Below are 21,693 nucleotides of genomic sequence, written 5' to 3'. Positions count from 1 at the left end.
TTTGTGCAGACATTGGTCTATCCTATATGCAGGGCCTCACACTGGCTGCAGCGCTCCAGGGGCAGACTGTAACCGAGTTCTTGCGCACCCCCCGCACAGGGGAAAAAGGAAAGGGACATCTGCGCACTGCTAGGCCTCCTGGCAGCTGTTTTTCCTGCGGACAAATGGGCCACTTAATGGCTCACTGCCCTAACCAGGAAAGGAGAGCTAAGCCTGGAACTTGTCCCCGTTGTAATAAAGGGAAGCATTGGGCTAGGAAATGTAGATCTACTTTTGTTAACTCTGGCCGCCCGATTTCGGGAAACTGGCAGAGGGGCCAGCCCCTGGCCCCGCAGAGAAATTTTGGGGCGGCCCCTTCCTTCCCCCAACCTCAGGCCCATCCCCCAACAACTCGCAGTTACAATCAGTTTCCTGCCTCCTCCGAGCAACGCCAGGGAGTGCAGGATTGGACCTCTTCTCCTCCACCAGCTCAGTACTGACTCCGGAGATGGGAGTCCAGGCCCTCCCTACGGGAGCCATTGGCCCCCTACCGAGGGGATCTGTTGGCTTGCTGTTAGGCCGCAGTAGCTCTGCGCTGAGAGGCCTGCATATTATTCCAGGAGTGATAGATCAGGACTATACTGGAGAAATAAAAATCATGGCTTCAGCGCCTGTTAGTGTTATCTCTATCCCTGCAGGACAAAGAATTGCTCAGCTCATCCTTATTCCTTTAATTTAAGTCGGTGCATCAGCCACCCCGAACCCGAGGGGAGAAAGGAGTTTTGGGTCCTCAGACATATTTTGGGTTCAAAACATAAAACGGGAGAGGCCCGAGCTTACAATTTATATACAAGAAAAGCCCTTCCGAGGTCTGTTAGATACAGGAGCAGATGTGTCTGTGATAGCCAAGAGACATTGGCCTTCCAACTGGCCTCTTAATGCGTCTCTTACATCCCTGCAGGGGATTGGCCATGCCACAGACACCCAACAAAGCAGTGCCATCCTTAACTGGAGAGATGGTGAGGGGCATTCTGGGACTTTCCAGCCTTTTGTATTAGATCATTTGCCCATAAATTTGTGGGGCAGAGATATTATGGAAAAAATGGGAGTCTATTTGTTTAGCCCTAGTGACGCAGTCACTCGTCAACTCCTAAGTCAAGGGCTACTGCCCTCAGGAGGATTGGGAAGTCATCAGCAAGGAATTAGAGAACCCATTCAACCTCAGCCCCGACCTCCTAGACAAGGGCTGGGATATATTTAACGGGGGTTGCTGCTCGTCCTGTCCCTCATGCCGATCCTATCACATGGTTATCAGACACTCCGGTGTGGGTGGATCAGTGGCCCCTATCAATTGAAAAGATTGTTGTTGCCCAAAAGCTGGTGCAGGAACAGCTGGACTTGGGCCACATTGCTCCTACTACTTCCCCATGGAATTCGCCTATTTTTGTTGTTAAAAAGAAATCTGGCAAATGGAGACTCCTACAGGATCTCCGGCGAGTGAATGCCACCATGGAACTTATGGGGGCATTACAACCAGGCTTGCCCTCTCCTATGGCAATTCCTCAAAATACATACAAAATAATAATTGACTTAAAAGATTGTTTTTATACCATACCTCTTGCTCCTCAAGATTGCAAACGCTTTGCGTTTAGTGTCCCCTCTACAAATTTTAAAGAACCCATAAAAAGATACCATTGGCTAGTGTTACCCCAAGGCATGAGAAACAGCCCCACTTTGTGTCAAAGCTTTGTGGCACGGGCTCTCTCTTCTACTCGCCAAAATTTTCCTTCTGTTTATATTATTCACTACACAGATGATATTTTGTTGGCTCACTTAAACCCTGAAGTAGTACGCCAAGCCTTTGGACAGTTAAAACAAGATCTCACCTCTTTTGGGTTAATAATAGCTAGTGAAAAGGTGCAAGAGCACCCTCCATATACTTATCTTGGTCATATTTTGGGTCCTTATTATTTTACTAGCCAGAAATTGCAGATTAAGACTTCTCATTTGCGTACTTTTCATGATTTTCAAAAATTCCTGGGAGATATTAATTGGCTTCACCCTTATCTTAAATTGTCCACAGCTGAATTAAAACCTTTGTTTGATATGCTAAAGGGGGACCCTGACCCTACATCTCCCAGAGAAATAACAACTGAAGCAGCAGAAGCCTTGAGCATAGTAAATTCTGCCATTTCTTCCCAACATATAAATTATATTGATTACTCAGCCCCTTGGGAAGCTTATATTTTAACTACACCTCATTCTCCAACAGCGGTCCTCTGGCAGAAGGGACCCCTTTTGTGGCTTTCCTTGCCTGCTACTCCTTCAAAAGTATTAACTCCTTATTATGAATTGGTAGCCACCTTAGTCCATATGTGCCGTGTGGAATCTTGTAAGTATCTTGGACGAGATCCACAGGTTATTTATATCCCCTATACTTTGCAGCAGCAAGAATGGCTTTATACTCATTGTGATTCCTGGGCCATTGCTTGGGCCAATTTTGTGGGCACAATTTCACATCATTATCCCTCTAACAAGTTACTTCACTTTGCCTCTTCTTACACTTTTATATTTCCTCAGATTGTATCTTTATCTCCTCTTTCTATGGCTGCCTTGGTGTTTACAGACGGATCCTCTAATGGAACAGCAGCTCTTACTATTGATGGTGAAACTAGATCTTGGGACACTGGGCTTTCTTCTGCCCAGGAAGTTGAACTTCAAGCAGTTTTAGAGGCCGTTACTCTTTTACGTACTAAAGCCTTTAATTTATATTCAGATAGTCATTATGTTATTCGAGCCCTTCAGGTCATTGAAACTGTCCCTTTTCTTGGTACAGCTAATTCCACTATCCAAACTCTTTTTCGCCAGATACAACTTCTTCTTCGCTCTCGCACCTGTCCGTGTTTTTTTGGATTTATACGTGCTCATACTAAGCTTCCTGGACCATTAAGTGAGGGCAATGCTGTTACGGATGAGGCTACCCAAATTTTTCTTTCTCAAATTGACTTGGCAAAGCAATCACATGCTGCCCACCATCAAAACAGTCGTGCCTTACGTCAACAATTTCATATTACTCGTGAGGCAGCTCGTCAAATTGTAAAAACTTGTCCCAACTGTGCTACCTTCCTGCCTGTGCCCTCCAATGGGATTAATCCCAGAGGCTTAGTGGCTAATCATGTTTGGCAAATGGATGTTACCCACATCCCCTCCTTTGGACGGCTCCGCTTTGTCCATGTTACAATAGACACTTACTCTAATTTTATTATGGCTACTCCTCTTAGCGCGGAAGCTGGCAAACATTGTATTTCCCATGCCTTACGCTGCTTTGCTACTATGGGACTTCCTAAACAAATTAAAACTGATAATGGTCCGGGATATGTTGGACGAGCTTTTCAAACTTTTTGCAAATCTTACCAAATTGTTCACTCTACAGGTATCCCCTATAATCCTCATGGTCAAGGAATTGTCGAACGGGCCAACGGTTTGTTAAAACACCAAATTTCTAAATTAAAAGGGGGGGAACTATACCCCTTCTCTCCTGTTAATATCCTTTCTCATGCTTTATTCCTACTAAATTTTTTAAATTTGGATTGCAATGGCCACTCCGCGGCACAGCGGTTCTGGGAAAAGAGAGAGCAAAGAGCTTTTGCTCAAGTTAAGTGGAAAGATCCTCTAACAAGTGCTTGGCACGGGCCCGATCCGGTATTGACATGGGGTCGAGGACATGTCTGTGTTTTTTCACAGGATGAAAATGATGCTCGCTGGCTACCTGAGCGTTGTGTTCGGATTGTGGAAACTCATCAGAACGGTACAAGCGCTGACCCACTGGGCTTATGTGCCAGATCCACCGATTGTGCACCCTGGGACCTGGGAGGAAGCTGAGGTGTTCGTCCATGTCAACAGATCAGCGTACGGTACAGCTCCAGACCCTTTTGTCCAACACGTTAAAATGGGAGATTTTGCAGCTTCTGGCATTGGAACCCCTTTATGTTTTACAACTGAATCCAACAGTTATATTCCAGGCTGTACTGTGATGCAATCCATAAACTATAGAATTTGGATTCCTGATAAAAGTCAAGTGTATAGTATACAAATGACTTCATTGCCTACTGGGTTCCCTGTACGTGCCAATTCTACCTCATCCTTCATGATACCTCGCTGCATCAACTCCTCTCAAATTGTAGAATCCACGGGAGAACTGCACCCTGTAAAGTGTAGACATGATCACCCTTTTATAACCAATATTTCAGGAACTAATTCTCAGCTGATGGACTGGTCTGGAGCTAATCTCACCAATAAGTTCAACCCAGGTCTGTGGTGGATGAATGGACGCCCTCAACGCCATGTCTGGATGTTAGTGGCTGCTCTGAATAATATCTCCTGGCCCACTTCTACTTCTTTAAAAAATATTATGAGTTGTGTAACACCCCCTTATGCTATTATGTATGGACCTTTTAATATTTCTATAGGAGCCATGTATTTCAATGTTACCTGCACTAACTGTTCTTTTACAAATTGCTTGTATAGTGGTCTTACTGATTCTGTAATTATTATTAAGCAACCACTATTTGTTATGCTTCCTGTAAACTTATCTGAAGCTTGGTATGAAGAAACAGGTATTCAAGTGTTAAAACATTTAAAAGAACTTATGCGCCCTAGACGATTTGTAGGGCTACTAATAGCAGGAATTTTAGCCTTTATTTCCTTAGCTGCCTCTGCTGCAGCGGCCACTGTGGCTTTAACACAGAATGTGCAGACAGCTCACCATGTTAATCAGCTTGCTCATAATACCACGCAAGCCCTGCACTTTCAAGGCAGGATTGATGATAAGGTAGAACAAAAATTAGAAGCATTGTATGAATCTGTGTTGTCTCTGGGAGAACAAATTCGTGCCTTACAAACTTTGCAACGGGTGCGCTGTCATGCTGGGTTTGACTTTATTTGTGTGACCCTCCATAAGTATAATGGGTCAAGCTATCCTTGGGAACAAGTTGTAGCACATTTAAATGGTATTTGGCACCATAATATCTTGTCCTTAGATCTCTTTCAACTCCATAGACAAATAGCTGGACTAGAACAGGCTCCGCCTTTGGACTTTAAAGTGGCAGAAACAGCAAAAGAACTGTTTGAACAACTTCAACAGTATGTCCCTTCCTTAACTAACGTTAAGGGGCTGCTAATGACATTGCTCGGCCCAGGGATACTTTTGCTGATGGCTTGCCTATGTCTTCCTTGCATTGTACGCATATTGCAAAACTCTTTCATGAGTTTAGCCAGCCAGCTGCATAAGGTCAAGCTCCAAGTAAATGAATTTCCCCCGAGAGGAACCGCAGCCAGAGACGGGTATGAGGCGGTGCCAGCCTTAGACCGACCTAAGACAGGGCCTTCAGCACTGCTCTGAAGTTGTTCCCCAAGACGGGTAAGGCGGGCTGGGGCACCCACCCCACCTAAGACAGGCGGGTTCACTTCTTTTAATAAAAAGACGGGGGAACTTTCGGGAGCCGAGCTAGCAGCTAAGCTCATCCTGACCTCTGGCTGCGCCGATGTCGCCAAGATGACGGGAGCCAGACCTGCAGCTAGGGAGCCAGACCTGCAGCTAGGTTCATTATCACCTCTGGCTGTGCTGTTACCGCCTGGATATGCTAAAGGCAAGGACATTTGTTCACAACCACTGTCCGGAATTGCTTTGCTATGTCCCCACCTTGCTATGTCCGCTGGAGTAGATTCCTATGTTAATCAACCTTGTCCTGTGTTTACTGTAATCAAATGTTGCAAACTTCAAAGACTCTTTATGTTCTGGAATTTTAACAATCCTATGCTATTCCCTGGTTCCAAAACTGCATATAAGCTGGGAGTGAGAATAAACTGTTGCTGCAGTCTTGAGGTTCAACCTTACGGCTGTAGACCTCCCGTACCCCATCTTTGTCTCTTGTCTTTTTTCTCTTGCCTTATTTTTCCTTTTCCGTATCCCTGCCGCCCCTCAGTCAGGATTTCTGTTCCCCTGCCGGCTGGCCCGGCAGGTTTGTTACCTTGTGTTTACTGTAATCAAATGTTGCAAACTTCTAAGCTTCTTTGTGTTCTGGAATTTTAGCAACCCTATGCTATTCCCTGGTTCCAAAACTGCATATAAGCTGGGAGTTGAAAATAAACTGTCTCTGCAGTCTTGAGTCTCAATCTCGAGATGGAGACCTCCCGTACCCCATCTTTGCCTCTTGTCTTTTTTCTCTTGTCTTGTATTTTTCCTTTTCCTTAATCCTCGCCGCCCTCAGTCAGGATTCCCATTCACTGCCGGCTGGCTCCGCAGGGAGGGTGCTCTGCTGATGCATCTGGGGGCTAGAGATACTAACATTCTTCTGGTTCTCTGTGGGCCAATTGCAGATAAGTGTCTCATGGACTGCCTACCAAGGCTAGCTTGGAACCATGACCCACAGATCTCAGCCTCCTGAGTAGCTAGGATGACAGGTGTGTACCTGGCTGGCTGGTTCTAGTTTAATCACCAGCCTGGATACTATGGGTTTGATTTGATATTCTTTGCATCTAAAAGACCTGTTGATTTTATTTCCTTTGCGTGTGTGTGTGTGTGTGCATGCACACACATGAGAATATGTCTTTCTATACCTTTCCTGTAGGAACTGTAAAGTAAAAGTATGAGATAGACATCGTTTTATCTTGATAGTAGCACAGTTTCACTCATATGGTGCCTGACATGAAAATAAGATGAGCCAAAGCTTGAGGACTTCATCCTATAGACCTGTGACGGAACTCGTATGGGATCCAATCTCAATACACTGCTCCTGTCAATGAATACTCTTGTGCATACATAGATTATTATATGTATACATTTAATATGTACTTCCCTGTGATACTTTTGCCTTATGAACACCAGTGTCAGCATAAGAATTTCTCCTTTACAATTGATTATAATATTTGTATAACATGGACCGGATGTCGTAAGTATCATCGCTATGTCCTTTTTCTTACTCACATTTGGTAACTTGCTCCCCTTCCTGATGGCCAAAATGCACTCTGACTTCTGCATAGTGGGTACTGGGAGCTCATATTTTGTAATAAGAGTTAAGTGCTTGCTACTGAATGGGCAATCAGTGTTTTATTCAACAACAGTAATCAAGCTTAGTGATGAAATTGTCAAAATCAAGAAGAAAGAGAAAATAGGAATTTCAATATAAACTGAAACACATTGACTGTGTCCTGATAAAAATACTAAAGATATAGAAATATTTGATAAGTCGTAAAATATGTAAAATGAACATGAACACGATGGGTTTATTTTTGCCAATACATAGTTGTATTTCCAACTCTAAACAAAAGCAATAGAAATCCACTGTCATTATGGAATTATGTATTAGAAATAAAGATTTCAGAACAAAGGCACAATAACAATACAAGAGGGCAAAAAGGGCTTCCATTATGTGACCATGTGTTTTCAGTAGTTAAACCTAGTATAAAACTCAGTAATTTGGTCTATTTAATTATGAGTAAAGCATCTCGTATAAAATAAAGATACTGTACATATAATATTTACTTGCTGTTAACTGATGTAACAACAATTGGTAACATAAAAAGCATACATGTATATTGAATATATATAACTTTGTATGTATAATATTCTTAAGTGATTAAGCTAGGATAAGTTTAATGTATATACAGCCATATATAATCAAACTATTATGAATCTATACTTTCTCCCACCAATACTCCATTAATCCAATACATCGTGTTATAAAATTGAAGTGTATTTTTGCTGCATATAAAAACCATTCTTGAAATTTTAAAACTATAGAGAGAGAAAAGTGGGGGACAAGAAGACAAAGGATGAAAGGAAAAGAGAGAGGTAAGGGATACAGAGAATGGGGAGAGAATGATCAAACAAAACAGATTGAGGAATGTTGCAAAAGGCAGATATGTGAATAGAAATAAAATGAAAATATTAATATAATATATTTGGGGATTAAGCAGTGTAGTGATATAGAAGGAGGAATTTAATGTATTTTAAAATTATGTCAGTACAACTTAGTTGAATTCAATTACCTAGGAAGGTGTGATACAGGGGTCAGATTTTGAAACCAACCTGGGCAGAAAAGTCCATTGAGACTCTTGTCTTCAGTTAACCACCACAGAGCCAAAAGGAGGTCTGTGACTCAACTGGTAAAACCATAGTTTTAGAAAACAATAAAGTCACTGACAGTACATAGGCTTTAAGTTCAAGTCCCAAGACAGATGCCCAAACAGAAACTTTAAGTAAATGATTAATAAAGAAAAAAAAATTACAAAACAAATCAAGAGTGAAAAATATAATAATTGGGATGATGGAATGAATGCAGAGTAAATAAGAATATCAAAAAATTTTAAAAATGCATCTTTAGCCAGCACTTGTGATTGTACCCTCATTAGAGAAATTAGAAGCAGTCAGTAATTCTTGAGATTATTTCAAATATATAAAATAATATCTGCTTGAATAAAGAAATGTAGATTTAATCCAAAAATTCATACATGTGGCCTTAAGATGGATTATTCTTCCCTGTGTGCATTTTATTCTGGAGGGCATGCAGAACATTTCTATCTGGCCTTAACAAGACGCTATAGCACTTCGGGGCAAGGATGCAGCCTAGGAGTCTTGCACTAGAGGTCAAGATGGAGAAGACCTCTATAGCCACCATGATCTTCCCATTGGCACTGTGGTAGACAGGCAGGAAGGTGAGCCACACACTGCAGAATACCAGCATGCTGAAGGTGAGGAACTTTGCTTCATTGAAGGTGTCAGGCAGGTTCCTGGCTCGGAAAGTCATAGTGAAGCTGGCCAGGGCCAAGGAGGCCAGGAATCCCAAGACACAGTAGAAAGCAGTGAGGGAGCCCTTATTACACAGGATGATGAAGAGGCCATGTTCAGAGTGGGCATCTGTGTCAATGAAAGGAGGAGAGGTTCCCAGCCAGATTGCACAGAGAATCTCCTGGATCAGAGTACAGATGGGAATGATGATGTTAGGGGCCCTTGATACCAGCAGCCACCTCATCGTTCTCCCTGGAGAAGTGAACTTGAAGACCATAACCACAGTTACAGTTTTGGCCAAGACAGCAGAAACAGCTATAGTGAATGTAACACTAAATGTAGTTTGCTGTAGAATGCAGGTGACTGAGCTGGGGCAGCCAATAAAGAGCAAGGAACTGAGGAAGTAGAAGATGAGGGAGATGAGCAGGATGTAGCTGAGAGCCTGGTTATTAGCCTTGACAATGGGGGTGTTGTGGTGTTTCACAAAGACCCCAAGAACAACTGCTGTGAGTGTAGATAAACCAAGAGCCATGCTTGCCAAGGCCATCCCCAAGGGCTCTTCATAGGCCAGGAAACTTACAGCTCTTAGGAGGCACTGGTTTCTCTCTGTGTTGGAATACTGATGACCTGTACACTTCACCCACTGCTCCATATCTGGTGAGAAGTGTGGTCTATCATTAGTTCTTGTTTAGTTCCACTCATTTTTTTCAAACAAATTAGGAAATTGTTCAAGTAGATGTAATCCTAACACATTAGCATTTCCTATCATAAATGTACTTTCATTTTCTACATCGGAACCTTCTCTACTTTCCATATTCTTCTTTATGTAAACTATTTTTTCAACTTTTTATTTCCTCTTCAGTTAACACATGTATCAACAGTGTGCCAATTCTGGCAGGCTAATATCCTAACACCCTTTGTTTTAATACGTTTGTCACTCTTTTTAGCAGTTAGCACTGTGCACAACTCTGTAACCCTATAGAAAATTGTGAATGACACAGCATAAATTTTCCTACATGTCTTTTTCTAACACTGTTAATCTCTGTGGCACATACTTGCAGTCCTAGTCATCTGTGAAGTAATGGAACAGAGAAAACACTCTTTGATTCTCCAAAGCCATGGTATGTACAACACTCAGCCTCACTTCTTAAACCGATTCCATCTTTCTGAACACTTTCTCTGTTGCAGAAACAGTTCTCTGTACTATGAAATAAAAGTGTGCAAAATCAATGTATTTCAGAAGGTCCTTGTGTCTGGGCTAGAGCTTATGTTCCAGGCTGGAGCTTATGATGAAGGTCATTGCTAGGCCTTTAATAATATCAATGCACCTATGGAGAAACGTTGAATAAATGAATACAGAAAGATTCCAGCCTAGTCCTTACATTGCAGAATTCTCTAATACTTTCCTTTCTTTGTCTGTATAATTGTCATAGTCAATTACAGCAAAGTATATCAAATGGTCATCCCTTTAACTGAGACACATCATGGAGTATTTTCATCTTTCTTTACTTTTTGAAAAATGAAAATATGTACCCTTAAAGAAGTTAGTGGTAATTTAACTGAAAAGAGTTAAATCATACCATATTATCAAATAAAATACAGAATACACATAAAATACAGAACTGAACTAAGAGATATTATAAGTGAAATGGAGGATGTGATACTGAATTGCTAAAAATGCTCAGAAAAGTGCCATGTATTTCAAAATGTAAACACATGGCTGATGTTATAAGAGGAAAAATATTTAGTGTCAAGGTAAGATAAAATGGAAAGAGAATCTAAATCCATATATTGAAGTTGATGTCTGATACTCAAGCCTTTGTTACAAGGGAAGAGAAGGGACGGGAGAAGTGAAGGAAAGGAGAACCATTTTAAAGAAAAGCTATGAAATTTTACCCAAAGATATGTAATCTTAATATGGTTCTACAGAGTGGATCTGTCAATCTCAATACTGCCTAGGATGGCCTCAAACTCAGATTCAAGTGAACTTCTGCTAGGACTATAGTCACTTCACTTCCCAGAGCACTGACTAGTTAATGCATTTTTCAAGTTTTTTTTGTTTTGTTTTTGCCAGTCCTTGGGCTTGGACTCAGGGCCTGAGCACTGCCCCTGGCTTCTTTTTGCTCAAGGCTAGCACTCTGCCACTTGAGCCACAGCGCCACTTCTGGCCATTTTCTGTATATATGATGCTGGGGAATTGAACCCAGGGCCTCATGTATATAAGGCAAGCACTCTTGCCACTAGGCCATATCCCCAGCCCCATTCTTCAAGTTTTGATATGCAATTTATTTCAATTTTCAAGCCCAAATAAATATTGTTAATAATTTTTAATGTGAAAGAAATATTAGTCTAAAAGTTTTGCATATAGATACACATTGAAATTTTATTCACAGGTGTCAAAACTTCCTTCAATTTAAACAGAGGTAAGTGTTTTACTGAAAATACATTTCATATGATCCTTATCAGCAATAAATGTGTTATTAGTTTTAATATGTTTTTGTTGTTGGGCCTTGTTACCTCCTGTGTAGTCCCCTTTCACCCTCGAGCGTAAGCCGCCCCATCCCGCAGACAGCAAAGCTGGAGTGAGGGCTACGTGCAAGCCTTGGCATGTGTGGCTGGGAGACGCCCCCCCCCCCGCCCCCAATCGCTAAGAATAAGGAGGCAGGACACATGGGCTGTAACAGGGAAAACTTCTGGGAAATCCACCGGTTTACTCAGGGGAGGGGTTTATATGACAGTAATGGCGGCAGAAAGAGGAGAGATCTGGAGTCACTAGGGATAGGCAGATCTGGGGTCTTCATCACAGTAATGTCACAGAACTTCCCCCTGAGGCGGAGATCACAGCCCACAGGACCGCCCCCTGGACCTGGCCCCATGCCATTTTGACACACACGTGGCTGAGGCAGAAGGCAGGGCTGGTCAGAGCTGCCTTTCTGGTTCCAGGCCCCGGGAAAAGGTAGGAGTGGCTAACAGCCGTGCAGCCCCAGGGCGGGAGAAAGGGGCGGTCTCTCAGGACCTGCCAAGCCAATGCCCCAACATTTTGTAATGCGTTATATTAGTTATAATGGTAAATTATTCTTGACATTATCCAATAAGATATTTTTAAATTTCAAATATATCTAACATTCTAAATATACAGATGAAAAAAGCAGTAGTAGAGTCAAGAAATTAAGTAAAACAGCCTGTGTTTTAAGTACAGTTTGTGACTTTAGCATTATACAGATTGATGTGGAGAAAAGTACAAAGAGAGTTCATCATGACCAATACACTTTTTTTCATGGTAAACTTTATTGGGTACATCTAAATTGGATAAAGTATTTCTAATGATTCAATATTTGGTGTTTCCATGCTGGGAATTAATATTTTAAGATTCTTAACAAAAACTATCCATTCCTTTTCGAATACTGGTTGCCACACTAGCAAGTAAGGAATTCAAGATTTACAATAGGAACTAATATGGGTCCTTCTTGAAATCTAAAATGCACATGTACTCCTTCTGGACCTTCCAGTAAAGCTGCCTTTGACAATAAAAGGTGAAGAGTACATATATGCCCTTCAATAATAAATTGAATAATACTTTCAGAAGTAACTAGAATGTGGGGCACATTTCACCTTTCTCAAAACAAACAAAACTGTCATATAGCAAAGAAAAAAGTTAAGAAAAATAGAATTAAATGTAAGATAAATAGGATCTGATTCCATATTTGCCTTTACATGGTTGGTAATAAAGAAGTCATCAAATCCTTATGCTCTTGTAGGGATCTGTTATTCACTATGAAGCATATTAGTTAGATATACTAAAATACAGAAAAATAATATTAGCTACACTGGAAAAGAAAAGCCAACTAAACAACACATGCCGTCATTTGTACAGTCACAGGTTTCTCAATAATAAAAAAAAAAACTTTTTCATAGATAAATGTTACAAAATGATTAAAATTTGTGACTGGTTGCCTCATTATTGCTTCTAAACATGTCTCCCCTTTGAAATTTTACCAGAATGTTTTTCAATCCCACTTTGACATCCTTGTTCCTCAAAGTATAAATCAAAGGATTGAGCATGGGCCCAACATTAGTGTAGAAAACAGAAGAAAAGATTCCCTGCTCCATAGATCCAGAAGAGTATTTAAGATACATGAATGATGCACATTAAAAATATAGCCATTATGTGGGAAGTACAGGTACTGAAGGCTTTTGCTCTTCCTTGAGTGGATTTAATTTGGAGAATGGTACTGATGTTAAAAACATAAGAAATAAGATGGTACATCTGGGGATTGTGATGTTAATGCCTACAACAATGATGACTACAATCTCATTGACATAGGTGCTGGTACAAGAAAGCACTAGTAGTGGTTGGTGACCTCGACATTGCAAAACGTCAGTCTAAGCATGCAGCCCGTGTGGACCATGGCTCCAGCAAAGCCCATTGTGTAGGCAGCAAAAGACAGCCCGGAACAGACCTGTTGGGACACGGTTATCTTATATAATAATGGATTACATATGACCACATAGCCATCATAGGACATCGAGGTCAACATGTAGCATTTAGATGTTACAAAAAAGAGAAAGAAAAAGAGCTGAAATTTGCACCTAATGTAGGAAATGACATTCTTCTTTAAGATGAAATTCATCAACATTTTTGGAGTGAAAACAGAAGAGTAACAGAGATCCGTAAAGGAGAGGTTGAAGAAGAAATAGTACATGGGAGTGTGGAGGTGAGCATTTAGAACAATAAGAGTGATCAAGCCTAGATTACCCACTATGGTGACAATATAGATTATTAGAAATATGTAAAAGAGGGTTAGTTGGATTTCTGAATGATCTATTAATCCAGCAAGAATAAACTCAGTCAAGGAGTCATTTCCACCCAGTATTCTCATCATTGTAAATCTGAAATGACAGAGTAATGCATTAAGAGGTTCCCCAAATCCCCGCCTTCAATCTCTCAATTATGGACAAGGGGTACAATTCAAGTATTTCTCTTTTTGTTTATGATGCCTGAATGACGAGTCTTATCCTACTTATCAACATTCCAATGACTCTATCGTTTTGTATTTTTACGTGAGCTGACTGTGAAAAATCTTTATTCTTGTCCTCCCTAGAGATTTAGGAAGTGGTGTGGCTAAAGTAAAACTCTCCCTACTGATGTACTGAGTCTGTGGAGATGTGTCTCTCAAAATATCTTCAATTCTGATCCTTATTCATGTTTTCACTACTCTATTCCCTTCTGATGATCAGAATAAAACAGGAAATTTCTGTAGAACAGCAAGTCATACAGACATTCTTCCTAGAAAGGATTTCCTCAAATCAGTGATGTCTGTCCAAATGATAACAGGTATGGGGGATAGATGTGGTAGCTTAATATTTATAATTAATCATAAACATCAATGTTTTACTCACTTTTCTATTTGTTTTTCTTGCTAGATGGAAAACGAAGCAAGGTCGGTGAATGTTCTTTCAAAGATCTTACATGGAGATGTGAAAGGAACACATGACGTCAGTACAGGTGATATTTGTACTGATGTTTCTGTATTTTTATGACATGCAAATTCTCTCTACATAGATCATATGAAGAAAAGAACAAATTTTCCCTCCACTGACACTCCCATTTCCTTCCTGTCACTTGGAGCTATTCTTCTTGGTCTTGCTACCCAACAAAAGATGAGGGCATGCACTGAGTTTAAGAGGAGACACAGTGAGGCAGCAGAGTTCCATACTATTGATTATTTTTATTCCCGAGACTAATTCTCAGTTTTCATTCATTTCATTGTCCACAGTGACCAAAAGTAATGAAGATGATATTAACTCACCTGGCTACAACTTAAGTAAATCAGTACTCATCTCTCTTATGAATCTCACCTGCCTTTGTTCTGTAGGATGAACTGGCTTTGGAATTGTTAGCGCTGACCACATCCAGTTACAGAATGTTCCCCACTGATTGGCAAAAATGTCATCATATAACATTCACAATTAAGGTGCCTGAGAATAACCAGGAAGTAGAAATCAAACTTTGAATAATAGATTGGCAAACAGGAGAATAATAAAATTTCCAGCCTTGCTGCCAGAGTTACAAAATCATCCATTATTGGAATTTGTTTAAGACTTCTAATTCTTTTAGTCCTAATTAGAAAGGCCCCCAGAGTGACTGTGAGGCCGAGTTCAATGAAAGAAAAACAAATCTCAAAAAAAAAAAAAAAAAAAAAGAAAGGCCCCACAAAGAGCTCCTCTTAGTGTCTGTGTTTACCTCCTACTCGATGATAATAGCTGTGAACTTCCCAATAGGGATTTATAGTCTCCTGGGCATAAATGTTAGATGCCTGTGCTGTGATTGATACAAATTAAAATATAATAAGTCATTACAATTTCTGCTAATTATACAGGTAACATTTTAGTAAAAGTTTGTCTGTAATTATGACAGAGCAACTTTAATCATCCTTGTTAGTGGGTCCTTGCATGGAAACAAACCTGAATCTATTTTTATGGAAAAAAACTTCAGGGGCACAGTTTAGTGGACCACAATGGTGACTAGTCTCCTTACTGTTTTCATCAAGCCAAGCATTTATTTTCCTTTCTACTCTAACTAGAAAAAAAGTCTGAAGCATTCAGATTAGTGTACTTATAATTTATGAAAGACTAAGTGAATACAGTGTATTTCCTATAGTGTATTCCCATACTTCTCTCCTTTGTCATCAGAAATAAATTTCATTGTCATTTTGGTTGTAGTTAGTGGTCTCAGTGGAATATGTAAGAGGTAGCACACTACTTCCCATACACATTACAATCTAATTTTCCAACCCCACATGGAAAGTGAAATCAGTGATCTACTTTTTACTTAGAAGGAGATCACAGCAGTTCTAACATGAACACTAAATTTCTTTCCTTTCTCAGAGATTGAGTCTTTGAAGTCCAAACATCTTCATGAGCTTATGTTGAAGGCCTAGCAGGGAACAGAATATCTTCTAGGCTAGAATACTATCTCCTACAGAGTGTACATTATTATATGTGAGTATTATGTGCGGACAGCAATGGCCTCTGATTACTATATGGACATCTGTAATCTATTTCTGTATAACAGTGCCATGTCCCCCAAACTGTGTTGCTTTCTTAGACTTGGTTCCCTCTTCATGGAATTTTCTAGTGCTATGGCCCCTACTGAGTGTGACCTTCTGTGAGGCAAACACCATCAACCACTACTTGTGTGACATCCTCCCTTCATTGGAGCTCTCCTTTGTGGTATATGTGTCAATGAACTGGAGATTTTCATTATTATTGGCATCAGCATCCTTGTACTCAGCATCACAATCCTTATTTATTAAGGTTTCATCCTCTTCCACATCTTCCATATCAGCTTCTCTGAGGGCAGGTCCCAAAGTCTCAAAACGACTTCTGCTATATCAATGAATGATGTCTTTTTATATCAATCATTTCCCTTGGATGAACCCTTTAATCTACAACTTGAGGATAACTTTGATATTAAAGCTACCTTGAGGAAAAGTCTGAGCAGGAGAAAATATTGATCCTGAACAGTGTCATTCTCTGTTAATAGTTAAAGAGCAGGAAATTTTGGTATATTTGTCCTAGTATTCTATTTTTTTCAGTTTTTTAAAAAAAATATTGTCAAGATAATGTACAGAGGGGTTATAGTTACATATGTAAGGTAGTGAATACATTTCTCGTCAAACTGGTTACCTCCTCCCTGATTTATTTCCTACCTTCCCTCCTCCCCAATTCCCTCTTCCTGAGGAAATAGAAAGACTTGGAAAAGATAGTAAGTGAAGTGAGGCAAGCTCCAAAGAAACACAGAGTCTATGGTTTCCCTCATTGGTAATAGTTAGGATAGTCCTAGCAGAAGATCACAATAGCTTCAATCGTTGAGAAACCGAGTGTTCGGAAGTTCCCCCCAACACACCCAGACACACAGACACAGACACAGACACAGACACACATACACACACACACACACACACACAGACACACACACACACACACTGTGGGAGCAGGGTGGATGAAACCAAACCTGCTTGTACCCTCCTTGCAGCAAGAAGTTGTGTATAATTAAAGGCATAAGATGTTGAAGTGTCTCATCAGGTGGCAATTGTGACAAAAATAAAGTTTGTTTATCTTTCATTGCTACTTTACCGAATAAGGAGTTAAAACTGTAAACCACAGTCAATAGCTCGAAAATAACTTCCAGGGAGTGTGCAACATTAGGGTTAGGCTGCTCCTTTTTGAAACCAGAGGGATTGAAGTCTTGATTCTAGCATTAATTTATCTTTCAGACACAGGAATAAATCTCCATGACAAACAAGAACCTAGATTTTATTTTCTTTAAAGGGGAGTCAATGTCAAAGCCAAGTTTAATGTCTTACTTTTAAGATAACAGCACATTTAATATAGCTTTGACAAAAAAAATCATATATATGAGGATAAATCATAGTGTTTATGTTAATAATGTGGATCATGGGGCTGGGGATATAGCCTAGTGGCAAGAGTGCCTGCCTCGGATACACGAGGCCCTAGGTTCGATTCCCCAGCACCACATATACAGAAAACGGCCAGAAGCGGCGCTGTGGCTCAAGTGGCAGAGTGCTAGCCTTGAGCGGGAAGAAGCCAGGGACAGTGCTCAGGCCCTGAGTCCAAGGCCCAGGACTGGCCAAAAAAAAAAAAAAAAAAAAAACAAACAAACAAAAAAATAATGTGGATCATACATTCTGAAATGAACCAACAATTAAGATAATTAACATTTCAATCATCTCTACAGACATATCTTCTATTTTTTTTGATATGTCTGTATGTATATGATTATTTTTAAAATGTATCCTGCTGGCAAATTCCAGTCAACTATTGAAGTATTTTTGACTATTGTTAACAAATGTTCTATTATAAATACTAAGATTAAGAATTTTTCACAATTACATCTTTTTATCTTTTGGAATACAGCACCTGGGTTTTCATTCGCACTGACCATGGCACCCAGTATATTACTCAATGCTTATTAGTAGCATAGAGATAGAGCAGCATTATTTAGTTTCCATTGTCTTGCTTATTATGCTTAGCATGAATTCCTCAAATTTTGAGATATACCCCTAAGACCTTGAGATATACTAGCTTCTTTACACCTTTAGAAGTCCAAATATTCAAGGATATTAGTAGGAAAATCTCTGAAACCCATATAGAGAAGTTTTAGGTGTTGCATTAAATAATTTTTCTCTCAGTACAGTTTTTTGTTTTTTTTTTTGCCAGTCCTGGGGCTTGAACTCAGGTCCTGAGCACTGTCCTTGGCTTCTTTTTGCTCAAGACTATCACTCTACCTCTAGAACCACGGCACCACTTCTGGCTTTTTCTATATATGTCATGCTGAGAAATTGAATCCAGGGCTTTATGTACATGAGGCAAGCACTTTGTCAGTAGGCCATATTCCCAGCCCCTCAGTACACTTATTTTACACCCTACTAGATTTGTTTATTTTGTGTCTTGGCACACAAACTAAAACATTCCTATTGTATTTTACCTTCTTGTTTTAGACTAAAATGTGTATTAATGGTTCTAACACCTCCATATTCCATTCCACTTTGAGTACCTCACTTATATTAGCCTATTTCCCATATATTGGACACTATTTGAGCATCATTCTTAATTTTTTATTTAACAACATTTGAGTTGAAGAATGAAATATTATTTTGACCACCCCTATTTACAAAAATAAGGAGACACAGAGATTCTACATTGTATATCCAAAACATTGGAGTCAGGAAATGCAGGAAAATATTCAAACACAGAATAGATCCCCTAAGTCCATAACCCTCATTCTTTCTTAATAAGACGTGCAAATTTTCTACCTTTACTCATAACATTTACAGATTGGATAAAATATTCAGGATGCATTTAGTGTTATATAAAACTTTAGAAGTGATGCAAACCAATAAAATTGATTTCAGACATGTCTCAGGTTAAAAAATATGTGAAGTAAGTTTATGTGAAGTTGAAAATGTTTAAAATATAAGTCAGGGAATCTGGTTGTTACCATTGCTATTAATGGTAGGGAAACAAAGAGTAAAAGAGCTAAAAAAAAAAAGTCCCTTAAGAGACCAAAATGATAAGGAGATGCAATAATTGATCCAGTACAAAGGATGTACAATCCCTAAAGAGAATGTAATACTTCAGCCTAATAATGATTCCCTAGTGCACAAGAAACACATTATATTTTACCCAGTAAATGCAATAGCGTTATGGTCTTAGTAGATCTAGTTTTTTCACTGAGATGTGAGTTATCTTCTAAATTTCACTAAATCTTTAAACTCATGTGAACATTCTAGTGGCCCATAGTTTGAAAATATTTTTTTCCCGCAAATCTGTTGGTTTCCCACATCTGTTTAGAAATTTGCACATTTTCATGAAAAATTCTGACCAGTAGCACAGATAGATGAATACTTATGTACAGGCAGCCTCATCTTAGAATCTGAAGAAGAAAACCTGAGATTCATGTTCTGCCCTAGAAGCCAGGACCACAGTGATAAATCACCATTATAAGCAGGAAAAATGTTTTCTCTTCCAAAGAGGGTAAGTTTTAAATTTTTATTTGTTAGGAAGTAATCTGTCTATTTACCAACCTGAGATATAATTAACATTAAAGATAATATACATGTCATACAACTTGTCATTTTTCCCAAAATAATAGTTCAAAATGATCTAATACAATATCTAATGAATATGTCCATCACTTGTAGGCCTACTCCTGTGTTTTTAATATGTAAGTGCACATATAGTAAGAAGATAAACTTAAAATGGATCCTCCGCAATTTCCAATTACAAAATGTGATATTGGTCATTATGGTTAAGAGGTGTTTATTAGTTGCATTAAATAACTGTGTGTAAAATTGAACCCTCTTATGCCTTGGCAAAAATTATATCACCAGATTTTTCTCTCTCACTGTTTATGGTAACAATCTATACTTTGCTTTGGTGAATGATATTTTTGAAGCTAACACATCTAGGAGAAATCATTAAGTGTTTGTTTTCTTGTTTCTTTTATCATTGTCATGATTTTTGGTTTCTGTTTCATGTCCTATTTTTTAAATGTTTTTGCAAAAATTCTAAGAACTAGAAATACAATTGATGCAATGGTAATGTTCAAGTAAACCAGGCAGAAGAGTCTTCTGAGAAAAAAAATTGAGATAATTCACAGTCAGAAAATGCAAGGAGTGCAGGGTTTTAAACAACAGACCTTTCTCTGCAGACACAAGTTGCATTCTTCTACAGTTTCATATTTTACTGTGACATGGGGGACCTAATTAGTCTTCTAAGAATCACATAGAAGCAACTTTTATACATACACCACCACTAGATTATGGCCAGCCTCAGTGTTTAGTAAATGGTTGCTGTGATTTCTGTCTCTACTTTGACTACTGAATAGAGGGTTGAAGCAATGAGGAGATGATAAGAGAAAATGTCAGCTCCCCCCAACTCCATGCTCTCGTCTACCATATGAAAACACCAAGATTCGCTGTGTAGACTGTGGGCAATAGTATAAATTATATTATGTTTAAGAGTATAATAAGGAAAACGCTATGTTGCTTGATGTTACTCTAGAAAACAGAATTAAAGACACGATTTATACACTGGGTGAGTGAGTTCCAGATATTCACAGAATGGACCTAGTATTTGTGGGTGCTATTTTCTAAGAACATCTAAATCTCTTCTAATTTCACTTGTTTATGTGTCCACAGATTCTCTTACAGAAGAATGATCTAGGAGAATGGGTCTTGTAAATTAATCCCTTGTGTCTGAATTTATTCTGGTGGGTTTAATAGACCAGTCTGATTTGCAGATACCCCTGTTTATTCTGTTCCTACTAATATATTTAGTCACTGCCTTGGGAAATATGCTTTTGATCATTTTAATTACGTTGAATTCACACACCCATGTGCTTTTTACTCTTTAATTTGTATCTTGTAGATCTTTGCTATTCTACTTTGATTATCCCTAAAATGTTGATGAACTTTGTTCTGAAAAAGAATGCCATCTCTTATGCAGGATGTGTGGCCCAGCTCTACTTTTTTGGTTTCTTTGTCCTTACTGAATGCTACACGCTGACAGCAATGGCTTATGACTACTCTGTGGCCATCTGCCATTCACTTCTCTACAACACTGCCATGTCCCTTAAAGTGTGTTCCTATCTTGTATTTTCTTCATACTTCGTGGGGTTCACTGATTCCCTGCTTGAAACAGGATTTGTCTTAAGTCTGACTTCTGTGATGCTATGCCATCAATCACTTTTTCTGTGATGTTATGGCAATGCTCAAGCTCTCCTGTACCAGCATCTATGCCACCAAAATAGAGGTTCTCATTGGAGGGACCAAATACATCATTTTGTTCAGTACTATCATCATTATCTCTTATGTGTTCATTGTTTTCAGTATCCTCAAGATAAAATCTACTGAGGGTAGATCCAAAGCCTTTACTACCTGCAGCTTCCACATAACTGCTGTATCTCTGTTTTTCAGATTCTGTGAATTTATGTATCTCAAACCTTCCATTCCTGGGTCTCTGGATGAGGGGAAGTTCTCTGTGATTTACACCATTGTGGTTCCTATGAAGAACCCTTTAATCTACAGCTTGAGGAACACAGATGTTAAAGCTGCCCTAGGAAAATCCCTCTGCAAGACAATCAGTTGACCAGAAATCCCATGGCTCTGTGCTTTGAAAAGAATAGCATTGAGCTATTCTTTGCTTCAGTTAGCATATTTTCAATGTAAACTTATCTCCTTCTAGTTGTTCTTTAGCTCAAGGCTAGCAATCTACCACTAGAGCCACAGCGCGGATTCTGGCTTTTTCTGTTTATGTGGTACTGAGGAATTGAGCCCAGGACTTCATAGACGCTAGACAAGCACTCTACCACTAAGCCACATTTCCAGCCACCATGAGTA

The 21,693-nt window shown here is 39.4% G+C and overlaps 1 protein-coding gene and 1 pseudogene across 1 annotated transcript in view; one reads left to right on the top strand and one right to left on the bottom strand.

Moving 5' to 3' along the window:
* The window catches only part of LOC125366970 (olfactory receptor 1174-like), a 70,546-nt gene extending 54,436 nt beyond the window's left edge, over nucleotides 1-16,110 (bottom strand). The window contains 5 exon segments of the mRNA XM_048367643.1: nucleotides 12,764-12,914; nucleotides 12,916-13,027; nucleotides 13,030-13,122; nucleotides 13,125-13,657; nucleotides 15,962-16,110. Of these exon segments, the coding sequence (XP_048223600.1) occupies nucleotides 12,764-12,914; nucleotides 12,916-13,027; nucleotides 13,030-13,122; nucleotides 13,125-13,657; nucleotides 15,962-16,110 (1,038 nt within the window).
* Nucleotides 16,111-20,543: 4,433 nt separating this feature from the next.
* On the top strand, nucleotides 20,544-21,442 carry LOC125366969 (annotated as a pseudogene).
* The last annotated feature ends 251 nt before the right edge of the window (nucleotides 21,443-21,693 follow it).

The sequence above is a fragment of the Perognathus longimembris genome, chromosome 18, assembly GCF_023159225.1.
Source record: "Perognathus longimembris pacificus isolate PPM17 chromosome 18, ASM2315922v1, whole genome shotgun sequence".
NCBI classification, from domain to species: domain Eukaryota; kingdom Metazoa; phylum Chordata; class Mammalia; order Rodentia; family Heteromyidae; genus Perognathus; species Perognathus longimembris.
The sequence above is the reverse complement of the archived record's forward strand: the minus strand, read 5'-3'. Positions and strand labels throughout refer to the sequence as shown.